At 40.7% G+C, this 27935-nt stretch overlaps 3 protein-coding genes across 5 annotated transcripts in view; 2 read left to right on the top strand and 1 right to left on the bottom strand.

The window, feature by feature from the left end:
• myo5b (myosin VB) overlaps positions 1–9968 on the top strand; it is a 47688-nt gene extending 37720 nt beyond the window's left edge. Inside the window, exons 28-40 of one of the 2 annotated variants that reach the window (XM_010877247.4) lie at positions 1300–1542; positions 2912–3006; positions 4925–5123; positions 5224–5317; positions 5656–5799; positions 6005–6156; positions 6254–6343; positions 6492–6642; positions 6911–7205; positions 7333–7507; positions 7622–7702; positions 7812–7976; positions 8057–9968. In XM_010877247.4, the coding sequence (XP_010875549.1) occupies positions 1300–1542; positions 2912–3006; positions 4925–5123; positions 5224–5317; positions 5656–5799; positions 6005–6156; positions 6254–6343; positions 6492–6642; positions 6911–7205; positions 7333–7507; positions 7622–7702; positions 7812–7964 (1872 nt within the window). In that variant the 3' untranslated portion in view covers positions 7965–7976; positions 8057–9968. Of the gene's footprint in view, positions 1–1299; positions 1543–2911; positions 3007–4924; positions 5124–5223; positions 5318–5655; positions 5800–6004; positions 6157–6253; positions 6344–6491; positions 6643–6910; positions 7206–7332; positions 7508–7621; positions 7703–7811 lie in introns of both variants that reach the window. The other variant, XM_010877248.3, reaches the window with a different exon arrangement.
• A 71-nt stretch (positions 9969–10039) lies between these two features.
• il7r (interleukin 7 receptor) lies at positions 10040–23185 on the top strand. Its single transcript, XM_034297045.1, has 10 exons — positions 10040–10169; positions 10831–10861; positions 18399–18587; positions 18777–18903; positions 19035–19177; positions 19316–19467; positions 19627–19786; positions 21464–21557; positions 21660–21732; positions 21823–23185. The coding sequence occupies exons 1-10, from the start codon at positions 10053–10055 to the stop codon at positions 22240–22242; spliced, it is 1506 nt and encodes a 501-aa protein (XP_034152936.1). The 5' UTR covers positions 10040–10052; the 3' UTR covers positions 22243–23185.
• A 100-nt stretch (positions 23186–23285) lies between these two features.
• capslb (calcyphosine-like b) lies at positions 23286–26897 on the bottom strand. Of its 2 annotated transcripts, XM_020053415.2 has the most exons (6): positions 26278–26897; positions 25718–25859; positions 25171–25348; positions 24858–25067; positions 24127–24244; positions 23548–23634 (listed from the first exon to the last, which is right to left on the bottom strand). In XM_020053415.2, the coding sequence occupies exons 2-5, from the start codon at positions 25852–25854 to the stop codon at positions 24143–24145; spliced, it is 627 nt and encodes a 208-aa protein (XP_019908974.1). In that variant the 5' UTR covers positions 25855–25859; positions 26278–26897; the 3' UTR covers positions 23548–23634; positions 24127–24142. The 2 variants fall into 2 exon arrangements, with proteins under 2 accessions (XP_010875551.1, XP_019908974.1); XM_010877249.5 differs by lacking the exon at positions 24127–24244 and having other exon boundaries at positions 23286–23634; positions 26278–26891.
• Between the last annotated feature and the right edge of the window lie 1038 nt (positions 26898–27935).

Genomic DNA, 27935 nt, shown 5'->3' with positions numbered 1-27935 from the left:
TTTCTTCTTCACGCTAGCTGTACTTGCGTCGTTGGCTTTCCTGCCTTTGAAACTCTGGGTAAGTAGAACTTGCAGGGGATGGAGGGAGATTCAAAGGCAGGACAATAGATGCTGGTTGGTAAAAGAGAGCACTCTGTGGAGAAAACTGGGTAGGTGCTGGTTGGACTTCCAGCTGTTGGGTGAGAGAGAGAGAAGTATGTAGCCAGAGGGAAGAAGGGATGCTTAGATGGAGGGAGAGAGAGGGCACACTGACGGGCAGGATGGAATGTTTGGGTAATGTGTGAAGGGAAAGAGATTAGTGAGATTAGTGTTTATATTCCAAAAATATAATCAGTAATGCTCAACACCTATGCCTCTGTGAGAAAAACAGGCTGGGTTTTGACAGCCCAGGAAAATCATTAACTTTTATAGCATGGTAGAGATCTACAGTGTGATTAACACCGATGCATTTCTAGATTATCAGAAGTGTCCACTTAAAGGGAGAGTTCAAAGTACCAGATAAGAACATTTTGTAATTTTGCTTAGAAATAAAAAAGTTATGGTTTTGGCTGGACCACAGGCTGGTCAAGAACTCGCTATTCTAATGGTGGAAATATTTCTATTCTACATATTTTTCAATATCATTGTTACAGCACAAAGAAAAGTAACCTGAATCAGTATGACATTTTCAGTGGCTCACCTTCTCAAGCATTTTTAACAAACACAAAAGCTAGATGTGTTTGGAAGCCAAACCTTTTGACTTTTGAAATAATTCTATTATCTGTAACAGTTGAAAAAATATATAGATTTCTGCAACAAACCAATTTCTGTGTGTGCTTGCTACTGGTATCTAGGATAATAGCACTGTAATAGTACAAACCACTGGGTCTAGATTCTGTTGGCAGTAAATATGTGTGCGTCATGAATATTCCGCCGGTTTGAGACAGCTAAATTTAGGCCATTTAAAGTCTGCTGCACAAATGATTTTATACCTTCAATTGTTGCCTTTCTGTGTGCTGATCTTCTCACTGCAGTGAACTGGGCACTATTAGTCAATGTGCGGTATCCTAGAAGATTAATTATTGTGTCAGTCTATCCACTTATCTGGCGCAGTTGTGTGAAAGCCAGGGGGACTTCTTTTCGTAGCTAAAATCACAATCTACTACAAATATATTTGATGTCCACAAAGATGTACTTGCTAAATTACAATGTAGCGCCTTTTACATCCAGAGCGTTAAGTATATAGTTTTGTTTTATTACAATGATAACAAAAGCTCAATAAAGATTTCCAACAAATGTCTTTGCACTCGATACTTGTAGAGACAAGAGCTGGAATCTGAGAACAAGAAGCTGAAGAATGACCTGAACGAACTGAGAAAGGCAATCGCAGACCGCGCCTCCCAGAACAGCTCCTCCAATGAACTGCAGGAAGGCTACAACCTGCTGCTCAGCCAGCTCAAGGCTGCCAATGAGGAACTAGAAGTGCGCAAGGAGGAGGTTCTTATCCTCAGGACTCAGATTGTCAGTACAGCCCAGCAGAAAGAGGAGAAATCCAATCACATAGTAAGTCACTGGTCTGGGAGCGGAAAGTTTATATGGTCATGGTTGACCGTACATGGGAAAGGCAGTGTTGATTGTCCAGTTTATATGGACCTGTAAACTAATCAAGAGGCACCTTCATGTAAAGGATGTTGAAGGGCAACATGGTCATTAGGTGGTGTTACATAGTTAGATCTGTCAGTGATTATAGATGGTCTTCTGTTGGTTCCCTGGGGGTTCTGTTAAGCTGGATCTTACCCAAGCTAGTTGGATGAGAGTCGTTTGATCAGGGATTACAGTATTTATACATGGCTACAGAGAACGGTACAGTAAAGGTGTTTTTATCAGTCAAATCTCATTATGAATCTAATGAGGTACATTGCATTAATGCTAGTGCCTCCAAGACAAACTCTTAATGTGAGATACTTTACACTTTCATTTAGACAAATCCTAATTCCCCAGCAGTGTTCTCAGAGCAGGGGTGGTTATAGTGAAGAAGCCATTGGAGGGGAGAAAGAGGGGTCCTATTCAGCCTGAGGAGGAATGGACAGCCTCTACCAAGCCATCTTTCTCACCAGGAGACAATAACAATGGACAAACAACAATATAATGACGAGGATCTCCTTTCTGAAGGATGTTGGGCATTTTCTTTGATTTGTGTACTCTTGGCTATCATCCTCTGATCGATTGCCAGGTTCCCACCGTTTCTCCATCTGTGAGGACATGACGGAAAAGCTCTTGGGTAGAGGCTATGTTTCATACCCAATAACTCATTGTGTTTCCATCAGGACAACTATAAACCTTCTGCTTCTGCCATCCTGGAATGCCTCATTATCAACTGTCCACCTAAAACATCCCTTGGGGATTCCCATCAGTCGTTCTGTCTGTCATTTATATCCCTGTAATGACCAAGCTGGCACTCTGAATAGACTGGAATCAGTGAACCCTGAGGCTGCTTTTGTTGTGGCCGGAGACTTTAACAAAGGGATTTTGAGGAAGGCGCTCCTTGATTTAACTGATCTCCTGCGTGACACGTAGAGTCGCTATACTCCCCCCAAGCCCCCTTTTGTAAATTCCGACTACTCCTCCATTCAGTGTGGAGCGCGGGCTCCCATTCTCTTGTGGGCCGTGTCAGCGGAACGTTCTAGGCCACTGATCCGGATGGCATCTCTTCGGGTCCTCGTGGCAGGTCGCTAACAGGACTGTCAGTATTTTCTGTTTACGTAGGACAGGTTCGTTCTAAAGAGGAAAAGAGACGATTGAGTCAAGACAACTTCATTAACTAATAAAGCTATTGGGCAAGATAATCACCAGCTAACTTCTACCGTTTTTACTACTTCCCAAATAAAATCCTAAATTGAACCATATAAACCTTTTATGTCTCCCACTCCAGGAAACCAATGACGAGTTAGAGTGGACCAACAGCAAGAAGCCCATAGACAAGGAGCAGGCTCTGCAGGCCTACCATGGGCTCTGTGAGTCTAAGAAGTAAGTGTGTCTCTCTTCACCTCCTGTTCTTAATGCAATCATGGAATATACACAGGCCAGTGATTGCCTTTTATATTATTCTTCATTACCCACTGGTGCGCAGAAGAGCTTTTATATATGGCCCCTGACAAATACGGGAGAGTTGAAGTTCGCGGCAACCTTATAGCAATATATTTCTTGATGTGAATAGTTTCACATTGCTGCTTATTCATTATTTCATTCCATGGGACGGGCATATGAATTCCTACAGTTGTTGCATAGTTGGTGCTACTAACTGTAATTTTGTCCACCTGGAATTTGCGGGCAGACATTCTCGACTGTGCAATACTACCTTGATAAGCTCTCAATTGTACTGCCAACATCAGACAGCTTTAGTCTAGCTGACACAGTCCAGCTAGAAAAAGCTGAAGGTGTGAAACAAACCAAGGTGACAAAGCTCCTTTAGCGAAGATTTACCCAAAATAACATTGTATCCTAATGTACTTACTGTTTCTGTTGTCCCACCTAGCTCTCTTAAGATGAATGCACTACCTATAAGTTGCTCTTAGTCACAGTGGCTGCTAAATGACTGCCATTTAAATATTAAGTAGGCTATAACCTATAAAGTAAGGCAATTGAGAAATAATAATAAATACATTTCCTGTCAGGGTAACAGTAGGTCACGTTTCTGTTCAAAACTGTCCTCAGTCTGATGGCAAAATGACCTGCTTTGGATTCCAACTCTATTGTATCTTTCCAATTCCATCTAAATTCATGGCTTTCCGTGCCATTGTTATTAACAGAGACGTCCGACACATTCAGCGACTGACTGGACTCAGATAGGACTTAGATTGCCAGAGAGGAAATTTGTGTTGCTCCATGATGAGTCACTCGAAGCACACAGATTCATCTGGATCCAAAGTGATCTTCCATTCACTCATTATTTCTGAGCTATATAGTCATTCTCTGTGTCCCAGCCTGGGTGAAGAGATGCAGCCTATATGCAGTGTGACAACACATCTGGGGGTGTCTTGAGAGTAGAACCTTTTAACCTGGAGGCAAGGGTTAGATGTCTTCATTATTGCGGCCCTTCAGATAGAAGTAATGAAAGACAGATGGCCATATAATCACACCCTCTGAGCCTGTGGAAATGATTGGGTTTAAAAGGGTAAACATCTCTGTAGTGCTTGATAAATAATGGAAGCTTCTGCCTAGAGAAGTCCTTCACTGTGCTTTAGTGGAGGTGTGTGGTGTGTTATATATCTCTGGTTTCTCTTTTTTTAAACTTCCAACTGTGACGTCTTTCTCCTTGACGTCTCCCTTTCCCTCCCTCCATGTCTCTCCCTTTTCCTCTCCCTTTTCCTCTCCCTGCCTCTCCCTTTTCCTCTCCTTGTCTCTCATTCCTGCCTGGCCTCCGTCAGCAAAGCTTCAGACTGGGGTTATTTAAATGAAGATGGCGAACTGGGCCTGGCATACCAGGGTCTCAAGCAAGTGGCCAGGTTGTCTTCTGCTTTTCTACTCTAATTACTGTCTTCATGCTTTATCTTGTCCCCCTTCGTATCCCTGTGGTATCTTCACTGTCAGTATTCATTGGGTCTGAAAAGACAGCGGTGGTGAAATGTGAGTTAAAGAAGGCATGAGGGAGTGTGGAATATTGGTCATACAGCACAAATCCCTTATTGCTACTGTAATATGAACCAGGCACCAATGCATTTGGAACAGTAAAACATGTATTTTTTGTCATACTCACTGTGTATGGTCTGATACCATGGTTTTTATTTAGTCCGATTTCAGGGTTCAAATCAGCCTGTTTTTGATGAGCCATGAATACTATAACAGTAGTTCTCTAGACTGTGCTACAGGAACGCAGCATAGTGGAAATGCGTGAAGGTTTGTCAGCTAGGCTCTTCGTCACCATCCCCTCTTTCCTCTCCTCCAGGCTGCTGGAAGCCCAGCTCCAGTCTCAGACCAGGAAGCATCAGGATGAGATGACAGCGTTCCAAACCCAGATTGAGCTGCTGAAGGACGACATAGAGAAGAAGCAGGAGATGTTGAACCACACCATGTCTCTGTCCCCTGAGGCTCAGGTGGAGTACAGCGTCCAGCAGGAGATAACCCGGCTCACCAACGACAACCTGGTGAGACGTCAACTGTCATCTGTGGGTCCTGTTGCCTGGAGCGGCCAGAGCTCAGATGATTGCAGTGTTGTTGACCATCTCGATTGTTCTTCAACTGTAGGACCTAAAAGAGCTTGTGGAGAAACTGGAGAAGAACGAGAGGAAGCTGAAGAAGCAGCTGAGGATCTACATGAAGAAAGTACAGGAGCTGGAAGGTGAGATGGTTCAAGGTCCTGCTGTCGGCTATTTATTTATTGGTCCCATTGAGTTGTAATAATACTATTTAACTCCCATTCAGTTGTCGGCTATTTAACTCCCATTGAGTTGTAATAATACTTAATCGGCTATTTATTGAGTTGTAATAATACTATTTAACTCCCATTGAGTTGTAATAATACTTAATCGGCTATTTATTGAGTTGTAATAATACTATTTAACTCCCATTGAGTTGTAATAATACTTAATCGGCTATTCCTTGGGTTGATGGCTTATGGTTGATGTACATTACTAGGATGGTTATCGTAGTATTCGTGACCACCTTGTCCCTGTCTAGTGACCACAGCAGCCTCCCAGGCCACCAAGTCCAGACCAGAACTGACCCGTCAGGTGACTGTCCAGCGCCGAGAGAAGGACTTCGAGGGCATGCTGGAGTACCACAAGGACGACGAGGCGCTGCTGGTCAAAACGCTCATCACTGGTATAACGTCAAATACAATATGACAGTAACACGTACAGCTGCCCTTCAAGCAGACCACCTGTCACGTCCAAAACATGTCACGTTCACTATATACTCAGTTCCACCCAGTGGCTTCCATGTTTACTGAAACAGTGCATGAACTCATCCCAGCACGCCGCTGTTGTTTCCCCCCGAGCCGTAACGTCACTCTGTCCCGCTGTTCCAGACATGAAACCAAACGCCGTATCGGCAACCGTCCCCTGCCTGCCTGCCTACATCCTCTTCATGTGCATCCGCCACGCCGACTACATCAACGACGACCAGAAGGTCCACTCTCTGCTCACTGCCACCATCAACGCCATCAAGAAGGTCCTAAAGGTATACATCCCCACAACTGGACGGAAACGTCGGACACAAAGTCTGTTCAAAGCCTTTCGGCCTTTCAGCGTCCTTTAATTTTGCCATTCCTCCGCAGAAAAACAACGATGACTTTGAGATGACCTCCTTCTGGCTGGCAAACACTAGTCGTCTGCTGCACTGTCTCAAGCAGTACAGCGGAGACGAGGTGAGCTCTACCAGACCTGCTCCCTTCACTATGAACTCTAGTTATTCCCACTAGTTCCAGCCAAGGGACAGGGGCAACCACTTCTTCTTTTTAACTCTCTAAAAATGTGATCTCTGCATCTCTTTTCCCTGTATTGCTGTGATCCCAGGCATTTATGACGCAGAACACGGCCAAGCAGAATGAGCACTGCCTGAAGAACTTTGACCTTGCGGAGTACCGCCAGGTGTTGAGTGACCTGTCCATCCAGATTTACCAGCAGCTCATTAAGGTGGCGGAGCACAGCCTACAGCCCATGATCGGTGAGGCGCTGGGCAGCTAGAGGCTAAGAACTGTACTGTCCGGAAGACTGAAATGGACCAGCTTGTTGGTTTTGGTTGATCGTACTGCTGTTTCTGGAATGGGAAAAATCCTTTCATGATGTTTATTTAACAACTCCCCTTATTACACATCAAAGTTTTCACCAGTTCACTGTGTTAGCTCGAATCTTTGGTTTCCGTAAATGTAAAACTGTAGAAATGTACCAGTGAATACACTGCTTTAACGTGGACCTCCCCTCTTCCCCGGCAGTGTCGGCCATGTTGGAGAGCGAGTCCATCCCCAGCCTGTCGGGGGTGAAGCCTTCAGGCTACCGGCACCGCTCCTCCAGCATGGACACGGACGGGGACGGCCCCGGGAGCTACACCCTGGAGTCCCTGATCCGACAGCTGGGCCAGTTCCACGGGGTGATGGGCGAGCACGGGCTGGACCCGGAGATAGTGGGCCAGGTGATCCGGCAGCTCTTCTACAGCATCAACGCCATCACCCTCAACAACCTGCTGCTCCGAAAAGACGTCTGCTCCTGGAGCACTGGCATGCAGCTGAGGTATTCCCGTGGTCCGGCACCATATTCCCATTGTTCCCGGCGATATTACGCCGAGCTGAGGGAATCGGGCGGAAGAGGGCTTTGGGATCTGGGAGGTTGTAGTGACCGTGTTGTTTCGATCGGTCAGGTACAACATCAGCCAGATGGAGGAGTGGCTTCGGGGGAAGAACCTTCAACAGAGCGGGGCGGTGACTAACATAGAGCCCCTAATCCAGGCCGCCCAACTGCTTCAGGTGAAGAAAAAGACGTCCCAGGATGCCGAAGCCATCTGTTCCCTGTGCAGCGCCCTCACTGTGCAACAGGTACATGCACGCGCACACACACACTTACACACCTGTACTAAGCCTGAACACATCGATGCCGACGCGTCCAGCACACAACTATAGTGATATGGGGTCTTGTTATTTGTTCCGCAGATTGTGAAAATCCTCAACCTGTACACTCCGCTTAATGAGTTTGAGGAAAGAGTCACCGTGTCCTTCATCCGAAACATCCAGGTAAGAATGCTTTGTTGGTTTCTTTGAAGTGTCTCCCGTCAATCGTTGTTTTGTTTTTTTATGTCTTCTAGCGCATTCCGCCACATGTCGAGTCTCTTGTTGTCCTCAGAATCATCTCCAGGATAGGAACGAAGTCCCGATTCTCCTGGTCGACACCAAGCACACCTTCCCCGTCCTGTTCCCTTACACACCCTCTGCCCTCAGCCTGGAGACCCTGCACATCCCTGCCAACCTCAGCCTGGATTTCATCACTCGGGTCTGAGGCTTCAGCAAGGTCTACCGCGGTCCTTGCTTCTTAGCGGGCAGATGAAGAGTGAAACAGAGCTTCCACTAACCTTGCAAATTTCCTTCCAGCTGTTGCTCTCACCAGCAGATGGCGCTAACTCTACAGAATTCAACGGAAGGCGGGGAGCTTTCCAGATGACCAGAAATAAAGTCTCCGTATGAATCAGAGTTTGTCTGATATCAAGTTAAACCGGTATACTGGACCACAAATGGGGCCTTTAGTTTGACTTCAACGGTGGACTGTTGAGATCTATTTAGAATTTGTACTTCAAAGATCTGCCCTGTCCAAAACATTTATATTCCATCCGTCAACGAGTCACTATGGTCACTGATTCCTTTTGCAGACGTATTGAATCAGCGTAGACGTGCCCTGTCACCCTTCCATTGACAGGTCATTCCGTACCATTTAGCCACTCCGCCATGCAAATAAGTTGGCACGTTTGGGTTTATATTCCGCTGGCTTGCCGTGTCAGTCCGGGCGTCCTTGGGATACGTCAATTATACATGTGACTCACTCCTCCCTGCACCCTTCCAGTGGACAGCAGAGCGGAGCAGGACTGCATTGCAGTGGCTCTGGTTGGTACTCCCCTTTGGCTGGAGGACGCCTCCATGTTCAGGGCCCTGCTCTCACTAAGGCTCCCAGCTGATTCGGTGTCTTACGTAAGAGCTGTATGTCGGCCTGTGTTCAGAGCGGGCCACACACTCCCAGAGTTAGAAGCCCTTCGACTGAGGTCTCTCAACAGAGAGATGAGCTGTTGTTTTGCCGCGTTGCTTAAATACAATGTCATCTTTTAATGGGTTGAAATGTGTGGGTTGGAGAAGTAAGCGGGACAGATGCATGTGTCAGTGAAGGGAAGCTGAATGAAGCGTATGCAGAGCAAGGTAAAGGCAATTTGTATCAGGGAGGTTTTAGCCTGGTTTTACGTCTGTTTGGGCTGTCTTTCCAAATCCTGTGAGGTACGATGATGACAGGCAGATGTGAAGCCATGCTAGGACAGTCTTGGGATTGACAGAGGGGTTAAGTTAAGTTAGAGACTGTTCATCCATGAGAAAATCAGAAGTGGAACCAGACCAGAAGAGGAAGGTACAATCCAAGAACTGCTGATGAGAGTGGAGGAAGAACGAATCCTCACTTCTAACAATAACATTCGTTTAAAAACAGTTCATCCGTATAATTAATCAGGAGCGGCGTTTGTCTGATTTCTCAAAGGAATCGGCAGCTTCTGTGTCGCCATTTACTCCCTGTCACAGTGTGTCTAAACATAAATCCATACATGGATGAGCCTTTTTGTTAAGATGTGTGTCAGCTCTATGAAACACAAGGAGGAGAATAACATATAATTTATTCCACACCAGCTATTCCTATTATATACAGCTAATACGTGCATGGCTCTTCTATGGAGTTGAGAGCTTGTCTTCAAACCACACAACAATTAGTGACTGTCCTCTAGCCAGCAATCAGAGAGATCAGATTTTACCAGCACAAACCTGTGTGGGGAAAGGTCTCTGGCTCCAGTGGCACCAATGTATACAGGAGCATGCCTGATTCACCTTGTGCTTATATTTGGTTTGGAATATGTTAATGTGTTGTTGTCGTTTTAATTACAGTTTAGCCTTTTATGGTCAAGGGGGCAGGGTTTTTCCTAACACTACTCGTTCATGTTTAGCGTCATTCCCCTTCCTCTGCGTATTTTGTGTAACTCTGTCTTCTGTCAGTTTGGGGACTTTATGGCGGCCATTTTCAGATGCAGGTTCCTATAACTGCCTCTCTGCTGCACTCTACCGTCAACTGGAAAGAACTTGGTATTGCTCATGTTAAGACTGGAAGTTCACCACGTTGCACTGCATTCCACTAGGCCATAACTCCCAGTCATATCTGTTGTACCATAAGAGGCTGAGGGGTATTGGTTTGACCGTGGTAACATCCCCCGAGAGGCCTTCATTCTATGTACTCTGTGCCATAACACTTTCATAAATGTAAGTAAACAATGTTTGTGCTTTCTATGTCATAAAGGAGCAATGGCAGTGGCGTGTGCGATTGGAGTATGGATGACAGAGTTCATACATGAATATGATGTCCTTAATCAAAGCTCTTTCTAAAGCAGTGGTTGTACTTGTCCTGGTCGTGTTGTGCGTTGTCCATATGCAGTGGGATTTCTTGCGCAACATCAATTTGGTGACATGAAAACATTTATTCTGCCAATATCTCACTGAATGATGAAGGATTGTGAATGATGTAAATTCATCTTTTTTAGATGACACATTAAAACGCTCACATTACCTAGTTTTGTGAATGAGTAAATTGTATGTAAATGCATATGACAATGTTTTGTATGGTCGGGTGATGTGCGGTCTCCTTGTTATATCTGTATGATTATGAAACTTAGTAATTTGGTGTAAATACAAATACAGTGTATTGACTTCGGTTTGAACAAAAAATATAACCTCACAATCTATCTTTGAAAAAACATTGTATGAAAGATAAAATGAAAAATACATTTTGAATACATCTTTTGTGTAATGGATTGTGTCGAACTATCTAATACCTTTGGGGTTGTTGGTTTACTGAAGATGAAAAAAGGTGAAATGTGATGACAGAACGTCTGTATTTTTTCATTAGACACTGTGGGATTCCCCTTGGGGAAGTTTTCAAGCTACTCAGAAGAACAGCTCACCCAGTCTGTCCTGAAGACCCGTCAGAGTCTTTGAACTTCTACAGAACTGTACAGGCACTGCAGCGTTGCCGTGACAGCTCACTCAAGCTAATAATACAGCTGTGATTGGAGAAGATGAGCCACTGCAGTAGCTCCTCTCCACCTCCTTCCCTGTGTTCTCCCTCCCAGCCACAGCCCACCAACCACCTGGCGTCTGTGGGTACTGGTGGAATGACTGTGTACCCTGTCTCCAAGTTTCTTTTCCTCTATCGCTCACACACACACACACACACACACAGATACACACAGCCGCTGTGTTGAAGGGGTTTGTGAATGTGGCTCTTAGTTGTTTCCCATGGTAGCAGACCAGTTATTTGTACCGTAGCTAAGCAGATGTCACTGAATGGCATTCTCTACCCTCGTCGTCAGCGGTTCCCTTTTTTCTCAGATGGTTAGTTCTCAAAACGGGCTAATTAGTGGAGAATGTATTGGTTTGTTGTGCAAGATTTGGTTTGTTTCGTTGCAATATATATGTTTGATAAAAATTGGTAGGAGTTAGAATGCTGAAAGAACTCTGGGTCAAATTCAAACCCCTGCTGGCTGTGGTATACTGTATATTTGCTCCAGAATGCACCAGGCCACATGATTTTGTTTGAGGCGGACACAGGCATTTACCCCAGTTGAAAGAACTACTAACAACATCTCTGTCAGTCTATCACAACCTCCAGTTCCACAGCTTCCTGCCAGGTTACAGCTAGGTTTGGTAACACGGCCAGCCATAACCGGTTGAGGCCCATCCATCTTGCAGCACAGAAAATACTGCACTGAATACTGTGCTACCCTCACTTGTATCAGCTCATTTGTGTTTTAAAGTTAGTTTCTTGCATTTCAGCGCATGGTACAGGAAAAAGTGCAGTAATGAAGAAGCTTTTGGGGATTTAAACATTTCACCAGGGATTGAAGACAATCATGCAATGTTATAATACATTTAATGTGGGTCTTTTGTTTTTGGGTCATAGAAAAATACATTAGCAAAGGAAATTTCTTTCAATTTTATATATTTTTCAGAGAAGATGAGAGGATTTTGTCATTCATAAAAGTTTTCACACAATAGTACTTATTTTGCCATAGAAAAAAAGAAATAAATTGCAGGTTTACTCAGATTCTACCCATTTTGCTGTGGGGTGGAGAGAGATTTTGTCATTTTAAAGCTATTGCCATGACTTGTACCAGTCAAAAGTTTGGACACTGGTATCTAAGAAGGATTAATGGATTTCCATTGGTGGTCTGGGCCCAAATGTTCGCTTCTTGATTGTCTGTTCAGTCAAACAATTTTAAACAAGACTAATTGGCAAATAAAAAAAAAAGGTGATGCACAATTACACTTTGAACACACAAAAAATATCTAACAGGCTCAGCTTTTTGGAAAGAAAACAAATTCTTTCCAATCAAAATAGCTTTGTGCCTGAATTAATGATTCAAACTTCGGTATCACTTTAACATAATATACTTACCATTCCTGGATAAATGGAATATTATATATATACATACACACGCCTACAGCTCCAGAATACATTTAGAACAGAAGGATTAATATGAAGAGACCACTGCAAATTGAACACTTCTGTTCCTCCCACAAAACTTTACTTTTCAACTTTTTTGGAAAGGAAAGAAAAAAGTGTAGTGGTCTTTTCTGGAGCTGTGTATGTGTGTGTGTGTATGTATATATATATATATATATATATATATACACACACATATAAACACATTAATTGGGTGTTTCAAATCTGGAATTCTGATTGGCTACTAGCTGTGGTACCTTGGACTTTTGTTGTATATTGAAAATGCAGAGGGCACTCCACAATGTATCATATCCCAAACTCACTCGTGCCTTATTGCTTATAGCTAAATCTTATTTTACTGAAGTCCTCCTGTGTAAGAATACTTACCAACCAATCACTATCCCCTCAGATTAACTTGGGGAGAGGGACGAGACTGGGTTGTGACGTTAGAGAGAAAAGAGAATGCAATGACTAATATGACAGTCATTTTAGTCAATGTATTTGATTCTTTTAAATAATGAATATTTAGGTTCCTCTTACTTGGTGATGTCTACATTCACATGTGCTCCATGTCATCAAAACCCCTTGTTTTCAAACTTGGAATTTCACAGCTAACTGTGGTGTGATCAGGATTCATCTTGCATTGGCTATGCACATATAAAAAAAACATAATACACACCCAATCCAAAATTGGAGTTTTAAAAAATATATTATTATTCAATGATTGTTATTCCCAAAGGTTTAAAGATTCATTTTCAGGTCCTTGTTTGGCTACATAATCAATTGGAGTAAGAGTGAATTGTAATAAGAGGCAACTAATGCCTGTAGGTATACAGAATCCCTTGTGGCAAGATATCCTTAAATAAAATAATCTGAAGATATATGTTAAAAGACTAACTTAAAACTAACATTCCATTTGGAGATCATTACCAAGAAGGGCCTTTTGCCTTATTTGATTAACTGAGGGTGAACTACCTGAAAAAATATTACTTCAGGAAAAATTGACACATTTTTCTTAGAGAGGGAAGACTGACCACGCACCAAAACAATAATTAATCTCTGAAATTGTCATTTTTGCTTAACGATTATTCTTAATATTTTGTGAAAAGAAACAGGTTTTCCTGAATTGAACTGTAGCTCAGGAACTGACAACTCACAAATTCACTAACTTCATTTTGAAACAATTCAATATATACAATTTGCCAGTCTAGTTAAATTCTAAATGACACCTACAGTTATATATAGCCTTTTATTGTAGTGCTTTTCCTGAGGTTGTGTGTGCCGTCCCACCACTTGGTGTCTATTTTCTGTCTCAGCTTTTTTATATACCACAAACTCAAGTATCCATTGTGTTTACATTTGAACTGTTTAATTTCTTTGTGGTTTCTAATACAATGTGAAACAATATGTAAGATACATTCTACTACTTCCTGTTAATAGTAAGTTGATTTTCTGGTCAGGATCCCCTGTGCCGATGTGGTCCATGTGGCTGCCGGCCCTGTGGCACATTTACAATGTGAAAGCATCTCACACCAAAATGTGGTCAAATGGGCCTCTACCAACCACGCAGGGTTCCTTTGTGACGCTCAGAGAATCATTAGTATCTCTGTACTCTGACCTTCACCAAAAACCTCAGAGAACACTATGTTTTATTGTTTTGGCAAACAAAATGAGGAGGGCCCAACCTGAATTTGTCCAAAAGAAACTCTGTGTTCCAACTATATGTTGTCAGACTTGTGAATGTGTTGACATGAAGAGTGGATCACTGTTATTGATCAACTGGTCAAAATATGGTCTGAACCTGTTTTAGCAAATACCACCTCAGTCAGCTTGCAGGTACCTGGCCTGCCTGGGGGAGGGGCTCGAGTGTGATGCCCAAAGAACAGCCTGCTGGACCTCCCCTCTAACTAACACGGTGCTCAGTCAGTTGTAGACGGTCCTCTGGAACTCCAAATCACGGCCTGGAATGGCATCACATACTAGTAGGACCACTCCGGAATCCTTTCATGTTTTCATTATTGTGCATCAGACTCTGAAAAGTGACGCCGTTCATTCTTATGTTGCCGGGAAAGCCAGAAGAAATTATTGCTGGAATTAGTTCTACCTGTTACACAATATTTCAAAACTATTTGAAGATGTTGAGCGCAACCTTGGTTAGAGAAACAAGCAAAAGGAAGCAGGAAGTTCAGTGCTGCTTTGCAGCGGAGAGATTCATGTGGCTGCCGGAGACATGGGTTCAAAGAGTTGCTTATTTTGGTGTGGCTTGACTCGAAATGAGTCCTACACTAGTAGTATTGGCTGAGTGGGGCTTCATTGTGGGAGTGTACAATATATGTGGAGGATGAGGTCAGAGGTGACACAAACTGCTCCTAATCTACCGATCTGTTTACATGCCTGATAGAACTGAAAGTTATGTACATATGCAGTTGTTTGAAGTGGAACTCTGCAGTGTTGCCCTTTTCGACGGACCAAAGGGAACATGCATCATCCTCTTCATACAAACATTTTGCTGAATACCTTTACACACAGTCAGAGAATGGGGCTCTAGACCACAACGAGACAGTGTAGAAACCGACTAGGGGAGCGATTCCCAGGCTTGTTTGGAGCATTGCAGAGCAGGGTGAGGAGGCATGAGGTAAAAACCACAGCAGATGATGTTTGTGAGATGAGTGTGAGGATAAGGCTGCCAACGTGTGGTTTCTGGGAGCAGGCTGCTCGGTTCCTCAGAACCCTGTAGAATGAGGTGTGCCAACCAGACTATACAGAGTGTTGCAGAAAAACGACAGGCCGCTAGGCAAGTGTTGACAAACCTTTGACCATATTTATAACCCCATCCCTGTACTCGGGCATAAGTTTAGTAGAGGTGGATAGGGTTATACTGTCAAGCATCACCCATGAGATTAATAAACAACTGTTTTCAGTTGTTGAGTTCAAACCGTGTCCAATTCAAGCTTACATTTATTGTAAAACAAACAGTGCCAAAGTTTTGATTGATCTTTTAGGATCTTTGTGATCTCGGACCAAATTATGTGAGATTTTCATTTAATAGCTAACCAAAATCAACTCCTCAAGGTGGCCCCTCAATATCAACCTTGCAAAAGCCTGTGAGTGTAGAGAGGAATAGGATTCTCTCCAACCCACTCATCCCCTCACATGTTTTTCTCCTCTTTCTTCTACACTAAACCAAGAATCGCAAAAACCGCAGCTTCTACCCACAGACGCATTTGAGAGCTCACACCAACATCTATCCTCCACCCATGGGCACCCACTGGTACACCTCCACACACATACACAAGCTCTGATCCCAACAATTCTTAACAACACGATTCACAGTAGGTAATTGTTTCCCACTAACGTTAAATGGCGCACTGTAGAATCCTGCCTCAAACGTTTACCAGACTTTAAACAATAACACGACTTGTCTTGTCTCCCCTTACCAAATAAATTCTAAATGACACCTACAGTAATATATAGCCTTTTATTGTAGTGCTTTTCCTGAGGTTGTGTGTGCCGTCCCACCACTTGGTGGTGTAGAATAGTATTAGCTGGTCCAGGGGGGTTTAGGGTGGGATGGAGGGTACTGGAAGTGCCTTAAATAAATATGAGGAGACTACACATCAATACAAACTGAAAGACGGAATGGCAAGGAAGTTTAAATAGGAATTATCTCAGGCATTCAGTTCTGTGGAAAAAAAACATTTTAAACATTAACTTAAGACATTAACCGCAGATGCATTCTATAGCCACTTAAAATCAATTATTAACTCAAATCATATCAGTAAAAAAAAAAATCTGGTTTGAGCCATTAAAATACTGTAGGGAAATGTGTCAAATTTCATGTATACATTGTTCTTAAACACCTCCAAATAGTATGTATATATGCATAGATAGATTCAACTTCATTGTCATTTAACAAGCACATTACAACAAAACGCAGTTAGCATCTAACTAGAAATACAAATAGAATATGGCAGAGAATTTAAAAGTATTAAGTAAATGTACATTACAAGTGGAATGTATATAAGTGCAATGAAGGTAAATAGCGGAGGTCAGATTTTAATTTTTTTTAACGAGAAATAAGTATTAAATATATATGTATGTATAGAGAGGGAGAGAAAGAGAGAGATGTATTATCTATTTCAATGCACATTGCAAAGTAATGCGTAGCCCAATAGACCAATGGCATGACCAGTCTGTGCTGCTGCAACTTGATGCTGTGGCAAGCCATAGAACCACAGGAAAATGAGTCAAATGATAACCCCATTTAAATGACCAAGAACCCCCAAAAAGGATATTGTTTGATTTTATAATTGTATAAAAAGTACTCCAATCACACTCCAATCACATAATCATCGATCTGAAATGTCTTTCCACCTGAAGTCTTCCCTTGCCCATTTAGCCTTTAGGGGTGAGATCCCTTATTGTAATTTCAATGGGCTGATAATGTGTCTGGAGTGCACATTTAAAATATTATCTCATCCAGATCACCACCAATCACAATTATAAGCAAAATGACTTTCAATTGTATAGCAGGTTGTTTGGAGAGGGGCAACCCTAACCCTGCTGTGTATTTAAATAGACTAGAATCTCTTATTTTGTCTTCTATGCCAATGATGGTAAAGGTGGGCATTTTCAGCTGGCTAGAGATTTCTTGTTCCCCTTTAAGAACATGCAATGATTCTTTATAGTAAATAGGGAATTAAAATGATTGTAAATTCAATCAACATTTAGAGAAAGAATACATGCTAAATTCAGAATATGAGAGAAATTGAAAACATTTTGAACATCCCACAGAAAACATATAAAGATGTAAAGTATGTAATGGTGACAGTTACTCCCTCCTATCTGTCCTTGAATGTATAAACTAACTTTAAGGTTCTCTGAATATGAAATCTGCAAAATGGGTGCTATGTAAATGTAATGTATCAGTAATACTGAAACATGCTTGTCAAGATATCCTCATAACATCCTGGGGAAATGGTTTCAACACTTAAACAAAGGTGTTAATTTTGGGATTTTTATAGTTTAATATTACCTTTTATTATTTTAATATTTTGGCATGAAAATAAATTATATCAAATATGTCAATTGTCTTTTTACCTTTAATTCCTGTTTAATGATAAGGTTAGTGTTGAGTAAGTTGAGTACGTTCTGGCCTCATTTGAAACAAAACCAGTTCATTTTAGTAGACAGGAAGTGGTTTGTAGGTTACTGGTTTGTTTTTCTCTTCATGGTTGTTGGTATATGAAGAGGAAGACTGACTTGTTGTTAAGACACCTACATCTAAGTTTGTTGCACAATAGGAAAAATAACTGAAAAGGATTTCAATGATCCAATGGCCTAGTCACTACACTGCATAAAAATAATAATAATAATCAGTAACATTTTATATTTCCCCTCATAAGTTGCCCTAATTACTATTTAACTAACACAGTAATAACTGTACAAACAACAGAGTAGTTAAATAGGTCTTACTATGGAAACCCATGGTAACATGGTTGTTGTGGAATCAGATATTACACAACAGGAACAAGAAATGCATAATCACATTAACTTGTTTCAAAGTTCACTTGTTTGAACTAAGTTTGAAAGCAATCTGCTAATTACATTGTTGAACTCATACCAATATGTGACCTTGTTAAATGGAACTACAATGAACTCCACAGGTAATACCAGGGTTAAAACCTTCTAGAGATAATGATTTTAAATAGGCTAGCACCTAGTAACAGCAATGGTAAAGGTAGACATTTCATTATTACTATGTTAATAATATTGTGATTGAACTTCAAAACATCTATTCTGTTTGTGTATATATACACAAACAAGGTCTCCACAATACCAACTCTTTCTCATAATGGACTTCACTAAACAAATGGACCTAACTAATTCTCTGAATTTCTCACAGAAACGTGACTCGGCCAAATAGTCCTGAGGCTTGATGTCCCTGACAGTAGTAGGCTGATAATGGACATTAATAGACCTCTTAAAAGTGTTGGTTAAACCATCAGTTGTAGAAGAAAACCTATCAATTTGCATGAGTATCCGATAAGGTACACAGACCCAAAACCCCATAGCTTCACCTCCACCCTCTCTCTCAGCTCTCTCCCTCACTTCTTTCTGCCTTTCAATCTCTGCCACTCCCTCTTCCTCTGTCTGTCTCTCTTTTTTTCTCTCTCTTTGATATTTATACTATAGTGAAACAGCTGAGACATTACTTTGAGTTCCTGGTGTGTGCGCCCCAGACTCTCACAACGTCGTGTGGGGAGCAGTACGTGTCTCATGTTAGTATCACATCTTTGTACCAAATGGCAGGCAGCCTGTGGATCGCCCTGATGTTTCCAGTCCTGGCATACTCTCAGAGTGGAGGAGAATGGATTGATAACGGTGAGATGAGAGTTCTTTAAAGTATCTCGGAGGGTAGTTTATGATCTGTGCAAAGTTTGTGTATGATAATTTGGAAAATTGTTTTACTGTGGCTGTCTATCCACAACCAACTTAATTTGACAAAATCCATCTGGAATCATTGCTTTTGACCTCACCGAAACATTTAAATTTTGTTTCCTTTCCTCTCAGTGCCAGAACCCACAGTACTCTGCACTTCTCATCTAAGTGTGTTGCCACCAAACAGCCTAACTTGCCATCTAGAAGATGATGGTAAAGATGATGATGAAATGGATGACATTAAAGACATGACTCTGTGGTAATGAACCAACTAGGCCACTTGACATCAGACGTGTTAGTTAGGAATTTATCAGTTATTCAGATGTAAATCCTTAAAGGATTAGAAAAGGATTCCTTGATAAGGTGATTTTATATATTTTATGTTTACAGCAACAAGAACGGTGAATCCTGTAGGACAGAAAATGGGAATAATGTCACATTTACAAAGCTGTATCCTTCCCAAATGTATAATCTCACCATTCATTTAAAAAGAGGCGGCACATTTTGGAAATCAATCCAATTAAAAAAAATAAGTAAGTTGTCATAAGTTCATACTGTACCTTCTCAACCTTTGATTTGAATGACAGTTATAAAAACAATTTACATAATTAATTTCATGAATAGATATTCCTTAACACCTCTACTGCGTCTTTGTAACATTTCTGTTTCAGTTAAACCCAAAAGCCCTTGGTTGGTGAATACCACATATCTGACTAGCTCCAACCGGGTTTTTATTTACATTGGGAATCCATACCTAAATGATTACCTGAAACCAAACAATCAACTCTTCCAACTTCGAATCTGGAGTGTGAAAAATACCTTGGTACTGTAACCAAAAGACAATTTGTCTAGGATGTAAACAATTAATTACATGATTACATTCTTAACATATTTTTTTAATTCTGTAACAACACTGTAAGCTCTGAGTGAAGTATATTCTATATACACAACTTCTTGTCTTGTTCTTATATGATAAAATCAGGTTCAAAATACGACTGATCAACCTTTGATCATACAAGGGGACGAGTATCTATACAGGAACAATGAGTACCATGTCAAGGTCCGTGCCAAGCCGAATGGGGGTTTCTTTGATGGTAGCTGGAGTGAATGGAGTGCCTCTCTCAGTTTCAGAACTGACACAGGTACAAATATATTACATTATAAAAATATAAGGTAACTCTTTATTTTGGAAATCTCAAAAGTGTGCCTGTAGATGCTCTACAGCTTGTCTACTGACTGTAACATTTTAACTAACTATCTACTAACCCTAACCTATATCCTAACCCTAACTTTATTCTATCCCTAACCTTAATCCTTACTCTAAACCTTATTCTAAACCTAACCTTAATCCTTAACCTAAACCTTATTCTAAACCTAACCTTAACCTTAACCGTAGCAAGCAGTTGTTCAACAACCGATAGTTTGTTGAACGTTTGTTGATTGTATTACTATCTATAGAATATATACAGATGGAAACTGGGACTCTAAAGTGTAACCAAATATAATATACCCAAATATTAGGGGTGTAACGATTCTCCAATTTGACATTCGATTTTCAGTGCTGATTACACTGCTGTTAAGACTATTGGTGCTGTTTTGTAAAAAAAAATTAAGGATTTTTATTACAACTTAAATAATAAAATAAAAAATAGGACATTTAAATTAACACTCAAAAGTAGTTTTTTTTTATTTGTGGCAACTGTGTTGCCTGTTCTATTTGCACCTTGGCATTTATTTGGCAAGGCTCCAGATCCATTGCCATTAACTTTGCCATTGCATTTGTTATTTTTTGGCACGAGTAGTGTTTATTGGTAGTTTGGCTCTAAATGTAGTTGGGATAGTAGGTTGAGTGAGTTTTCTTTCCACATATATCAATTTCTTTGTGATTCTCACTCTTAATTAACCATTAACTAAAATTGTTCATGAATCACCTCCCAGACTCCTAATAAAAGCCACTAGCTACTAACTAATGAGGCAATATGAATTCCATGTACAATATAGTGTGTTGCATTGGGGGTTAAATGGGGTGTAGAAAATATAGTTATGAATGTAGCACACAGTGCCTCATGATTTCACATTGTTTGTACTTTTAAAAAACGGTCCTGAATATTTTGTGCAATGCATTCACTGCAGCACTGAATAGCTTTTCCTGCAAAATGTATCCTTTGTACATTACAGCAGGGGAATGGAAAATATAGTGTGGTTGGATTTATAACACGATCCCTCTCCAAAGCTAATGAGCAATAGCAAACTAACAACAATAACATCATAGGATTTTCTTTTACATTAGAAATGTTCTCTACATTAACTTAAGCTCTAACCATTTCTCAGTGTGCCCCACCTTACAATATTATTTAACCTATGTAAAGTATTATTCAAATAGTAATTTTGTTTAATTTACATTTCCTCACAAATAGTTTTTCCTTTGAAGATGTAAACAATACACACAGTAGACACACAACAAACTTTTATTTTGAAGGCAAAATACAAAAACTGGACGTCTTATTGTTGCTGCCAAATGTGTAACGTTTCACCTTAGACCTTTATTTTGAAGGCAAAATCCTAAATCCGGTGGTCTTATTGTTCCTGACGAATCTTTACTATAGAGTCTTACTGCTGCTGCAGTTAAATAAATAATAGGCCTGCAGGTATAGAGCAGAATAGTTGCTTTAGTTTTGAGAGTGCAATTGGTTTAATGCCAGCTCCTTTACATGGACCGTACACGATCAGATCCATGGATATGGTGGATGTGTTAAGAGGGTAGGGGATATGTGAGTCACATATATTGTCTCTACTCCATTCATGTCTCCCCCTGACAGAGACAGACCCGCAGATGATGCACTACACCTTCACCATGGTCGTTGTTTTTCTGCTGCTGTGCATTTTGGCTTTGATTATGTTCAGGAGAAAACAGTAAGTATGACATTGATCTTATTTTCCTCTGAAAAATCTTTTTCTTTTGTGTGTGTGTGTGTGTGTGTATAGCATTTCCTTCATGCATCTCTGTCCTCACAGAATACAATCCTTCATTTGGCCCAGCATTCCGCATCCCAAACACACATTGGTCCATATCTACAAACCAATCAAGGTGAGTCCACTGACATGTTGTAGACTGGAACGATGCTTGTAGTGAGGTAAGAGGACATTGGTTCATCCTGTCTTACCTGTGACTCGGCAGGGCCCTCTTGTGAGTTTTAACCCAGAGGTGTTCGGTGACCTTAACATCCACCTCGTAGAACCAGAGGAAGAAGTCACTGGCCGAACCCCCAACTCTGAAGCCCACCCCCTCACTGAGGTCAAAGATCAATTCCTCCTTCAGTGTTCTGGGGATACGATGTCATGCACTAGTAGCAATAGTGGAGGGTCAGATGCCACGCTATTAAGATGCGAGTCCCCGGGAGATCACCTGGACTTTGGGACTGGGAACAGTATGAGCAGTGGCTCCACTGTGGGGATCCTGGATCTGAGGAGTGACACAGACAGCATGGAGACAAACGACAGTGAGGGCAATGTTGGTGTTGAGAGGCTCAGTACCACCCAGAAACCGGGCAGAGACGAAGCGTACGTCACAATGTCAAGTTTCTATCAGATCCAGTGAGATACCAACTGACCGACAGACTGATCGACCTGTTCAAGTTTATCGTTGCTTAATACTCAAATTCTTACTCTGGTCTCGTGACCCTGATGAAGGCTGCTTTTATCTGAAGTCTTTTTGATCCACCATGATTTAAAATGCCTATGCACTGACCACCATGATCAGAAGATTAACAGAACTCAATGCACTTATTAACAAATGATGACTATACATCATTGTTCAACCTTTGGTTGTGTTATTTATCCTTTACTACTTGCTAAAATGAGGGAGAACTTGACATCCAAATATTTTCTGCCTTGGAATTTATAATGCTGCTCCTTAACCTGCAGAGGTACTCATTACCTTACCATGACAATAGCTGCAGAATACACCTACAATGCATCCTCACATTCTGTATGGTATAAACTATTCTTCACTTGTATATACTGTGGAGAAGGGAATCAAAGCTTATTTCCAGGATTATCCAGTAATTGTTTTTGTGTTTTCTTTAAGTATTTTTTGCACTTCCATGATTGTATTTCCAGCACTGTTGCTAGTATGTTCAGAGTTTTATTTAGACAGATGCAGGATGTGCTATTACCCTCCACAGGGCGGCAGCCTACTGGTTCAGAGAACTGATGTTGTGCCCTTAAGAAATGCAAGAACTGCTGCTTTATGTCACTCCGCATAAGAGCATCTGCTAAATGGCTCAAATGTATGGACTAGCATACATTATACTATTACATTTGAAATGCCAGATCATTTGAACATGTTACATAGTTTAGCACAGCATTAGAAAGTCATTACCAACATTGCAAAATTGTAGCCTTGTTTTAGTTATTCCTCATCTGACAAATGCGTCTGAATTTTTTGTACAAACGTTACTGTTGTTGAATCATGTAATAAAACATTTTATTAAAGACATAATATTGTTAAACATGACAAAATAAAATAAATGCAGATGTCATTTGTATCATTTCCTCTGTACTCCTCAGCTCCTCAAATGACTGTACTTTCATTTATCAGTCAAGCTTTATCTCTTCAAACAATCTGTATGTTAGGTGATCTGTCTTCATAAAGTTAAATCTGACATTACAACTGTGTATAACAGTTTTTTACAATACATAATATTGGTAGATAGCATTTAATCAGTTTCTGGAATTAGTGATTGCATAATTAAAATGCACGTTATTAAATAATTTACGTATCATTGTGAAATAGTTTAACATTATTTCCATTAAGCATATTAGTTTAAGAAGGCCCCTTGAAAAACAGTCCATTTAAAAAAACTAATCATTGTTATTCCCTTGAAACTCATAATTTCCATGCGTTTTTCATCATGAGAATGAAATAGACGTCACTATCGATGGAGGCACTGACTCCACAGTAGTAGTTGATGAACTCCTCCTGGGTGACCTACAAACGGGGACAAAAAGTGACAGAGCGGATTGAAACGGCTCCCAACATTAGCCCCACATACAGATCAAAAACCCACACAAACCAGATTAGGCAGAAAACTAGAAAACCAAAAAGGTGAAAGGAACATACAAGGTTGTGTGAGAGTTTTTACCCCGATCAAACTTGTGTTTCTCAATGCAGATTCACGCATTTGTCTACCACTTAATGTGGCCAGTATTGTGCAATAAACACCTGGAGACATAATGTCTGACATTAAAAAACACAGCTTACAGCACCAGTTCAACAAGTGTAGTGAAAAGTACCACACAAGTTGTCTGGTGCCAGTTTGAGTGCTTTGAGAAATAAGAAGTTCAAACACCTTCAGGACAGCCCTAAGAAATTGAAAGGAGAGCATTACACCCCACTAAACTACAGTAGACAGAAAAGTAAAGGAAGACACCATGGCATCTGCCAACCAAATCCCAGGGTTGAGTTTGCATACGCCTTTACCGTTAACAACAAGAAGTTAAAGTTTCCAGGCATTTCTCATCATGACAATAAAGTAGATATCCGTATCAATGGAGGCGCTCACGCCTGCATAGTAATTCATAAACTCTTCTTGCGTGACCTAACATGTTCCAGAGATAAGACGTGATGATTAACAATAATGAAGCAGTCATTTGTGACACCCAAATTACATTGGTTTACTTTTCTTGTAAACAGTCTGACACAGACTAAGTTTGAAAGCATAGTTTAGTTTCCCTGGTACTCTTTTCATATAAAACATTTTAGCATTTGTGGCAAAAACTAAGTACTAATATCAGCATATTCTTGGGCATCATCTCTATGTTTCAGAAATTGTGTAATCACTTTTGGATGCTAATATGTGGGCATGACTTGTATGCAAATGGCAATGCCACAAAGCATGGTGCTGATATTATGATTTTCACACATAATCTATAACCAGGACTTGGATGACATTTGTGCCACAAATGCTAAAACATGGAATTCTCTCACAATATTTTGTATAAACCTCTAATAGTGTAAGGACAACAATGCTTTATTTTGTAATTTGAGTGAACCTTCTCTTTCAGATGTTTCAAAGATATGCAGCATACCAGGAGCCTAAGAAATAGTTCAGCGGTATGAGCGGAGGTGGCCGATATTACGACCATTATTATCTCCATCCAACATATTCATATTTTAAATACCCCAACCGTAGGAGATGTTATTAGTATTACCTTTCCGTCCTTGTCATACGGACTATCAAAGCTGTCCAGGAATTTAAGAAATATTTGTTCCTCTGTCCACTCCCCGTTTTGATATTTGGGATGGTACTTGACATTGTAAACCCCTTGCAAATCTTCAATCGTGATCACCCCATCGCCCGTCTTATCCAGTTTCCTGAAGGCCTGCATGATCACCTCCTTCCTGGCATTAGACATCGGAGGCTGCAATCACAAGCGCAACCAGAAAAAATGCAAAAGGTCTGATCACATTTCCGACTAATCATTAATTCAGAGGTTAAAGGCCAACCCTACCGCTGATATTTACCCTGAGAGCGAGGAGAAATTCATCAAAGTCTATGAATCCACTGTTGTCCCGATCAAAACGCTGAAACATTGCAATTGCCTCCTCTTTATCAACAAGGACACCGAAGTCATTGAGGCCCTTCATAAATTCCTTGAAATCCAAAGTGCGGTTGTTGTCATCATCCATTATCTTGAATGTCCTAAAAGATGAACCATTGAAAATGAAAAATTACAAATGCTTGGTTGTTGAAGCAAATAAGACAGTATTTCTTCTTAGAGACTACTTATGCAACCAGGTTATTGTGAGTTTTTTGTTTTTTTTTTCCCTCAAAGATTTAAGTTTGTTTTTCAATTTATTTGTTCATGTTATAAGTCACATTAAAGGTGGAAACAATTCTGACATGATTTATCTTTGTCTCATGCTTTTGCATCACAAGAACCTGGCATTTTAACAGGGTTGTGTAGATTTTTTATACCCACTGTATACTCAAGGACGGCAGTCCTGCTAACTACATAATTCTTGGGGGACATGTTTTATGTTGCCTTGCTTATTATGATATTTTTCTCACCTGCTCAGACCCTTGATGCCAGAAGAGCCTCTGGCAAGACACTGAAGCCTCAGTCTATCTATAGGGTCAGTGCACACAGACAGCTGTTTTTTGGCGTTCACTGCCATCTCCCGATCATGTCGTGACGTCCCTGGCATGATACCTGCATCACAGATTTGCATGCATACATTTGATGCAGAAAAAACATAAATATACTTTTCATTGATGTCTTGTACAGTATGAGTAACGTTGGTGATAAAGATATATTCAACATAAAAGCAGATATATTCAATGACTAGGTAATATTATACGCCTGTTTGTTTGAATCCTGGATGCTGCGTACCATGTCGTGTTTTAGTAGGGCGTGGTGTGGAGAAAGGCAACAGGTAGCAAGGCTTGTGTAGGTTGTTGTCACCTGATCTGGCGCTTGCTAGCTACATGTAAGCGCTAACGCTATCTATTCTTGTATTATATCAGTTTTTGCAACAAAAAAAGATATACATACATTTAAGTATTTAGCAAGCCTCCTAAATACAACGTATTTACAGTTTGATTTTTAGTTTTATCTGTAGATCATTTACCTTATGTGTATCCGGGCCGTACACGGTCTACACTCGAGCAAACAACAGTCGTGGACACAGTCCCCACCCCACACGCGTTACGGTTTCCATAGAAATGTGGGTTGCCTTAATTCTCAACTTGTTGGTCTTCCTTGTCAGTTGTTTTAAGTTAACAACTCTTCCATCTGCTGTTTCGCTGCTACTTATAGCAGTTTTTTTATACAACTTTGTATATATTATTCTCTAGTGTTGTAGACTGGAGGGATTTTTTCACAAAATTTTGTTCTCTCACATTAACCTGAAGAAGAGTAAACAGAACGTCTCATGTGATCTCTTACACATCAATTGCGTGTTAATGAAACATTTAACCAGGGCTCACATAATTTTCCCAAACAGTCCAATTGTCTTAGATTTTTCCACATTTAATTGTTAAGAGAGACTGATGAAGAATAAGGTACACATTTTGGATTTCTATGTGTGTCAAAGTCAACAGCTGTGCTCAGTTTTTCTTCTTACTGTACTGATGTGACTAAGGAGCAATAGTTGATTTCATTTTGATGTCTGAATGACCTGTTGCATGTCCTTGAATGCCTTGGGAGGATGAGTGAGCACATAGATAAGGAAATCCTTCGACTTCAGAGAATAATGATGAGTAGTGGCTGGGGGAGCGAACCAGAGGGTTGTGAAAAACAATGATTCAAGAAGGATCCATCCAGAAATTAGCATAATGGGAGGACCTAATATCATTGTATAACCACACTGTATAAAAATGTGTGTATAAGGTTTGGAAGTCAATTGTTCTGCAGACCAACTCGGCTTTTTTGAATTTTCATTAAAGTCTATTTTGGATTCACAAGTTCCTGAGCCTCTTTTTTGGCTAGAGATCTGAAGTGTTTTCCACAACAGGACCAGGACTCAGCAACTAGAATTTTCATTGTGTCCTTTGTGAATTCAAGCTAAATTCCAACTACATGCATTGATAAAGTTAAACAATTTTACAAATCACACCAAAGGGCAGCAGTTTTGAAATCATGTATGCAATTTAAATGAAAATATAATTTCCTTACGCAGGAAAAATTAGAACAAATTTACCATCACATAAAATAGCTAAAATTAAAATCTTGAGTGAGTAACTTGTGAGGGTTCATTCTTCCATAAAGGTTGGACATTTGGTCAAGTTGAGGTAACACATCATGCCAAGATCAGAAGACCTAAGGCTCTCAGAAATATGATTATTGAAGCCTGTGATGATAGGTTACAAAACCATTTCCAAGCAATTTGAAGTACATCATTGTATAGTAGATCATGTATAAATGGAGAACACTCCAGACCACTGGTAATCTACAGAGCTGACTGAAAAATGCTCATGCGAGTCTTTAAGAACCCTGGGTTAACATAAAGGGATCTACAGGCCTCTATTGCCACAATCAAATGTGGCAGTGCATGTGTCAACTGTCTGAAAGAGACTACACAAACTTGGTCTAGATGGGTGGTCAGGAAGGAACTTCTGCTCTCAAAACAGAATATTGGGACACAACTGATGTTTGCCTGAAAAAATCTAGGAAATCCATAACTTCTGGTGCAATGTGCCCTTGACAGATGAGTCACAGTTTGAGTCCGTCGGCAGTAACGCCAGACACCAAGTTTGGCAAAAATGAAACACTGCCTTTGAACAGAAG

This window comes from Esox lucius, chromosome 14 (assembly GCF_011004845.1).
Source record: "Esox lucius isolate fEsoLuc1 chromosome 14, fEsoLuc1.pri, whole genome shotgun sequence".
Classification (NCBI taxonomy): Eukaryota; Metazoa; Chordata; class Actinopteri; order Esociformes; family Esocidae; genus Esox; species Esox lucius.
Note: the sequence above shows the minus strand (reverse complement) of the source record. Positions and strands in the feature narration are given on the sequence as shown.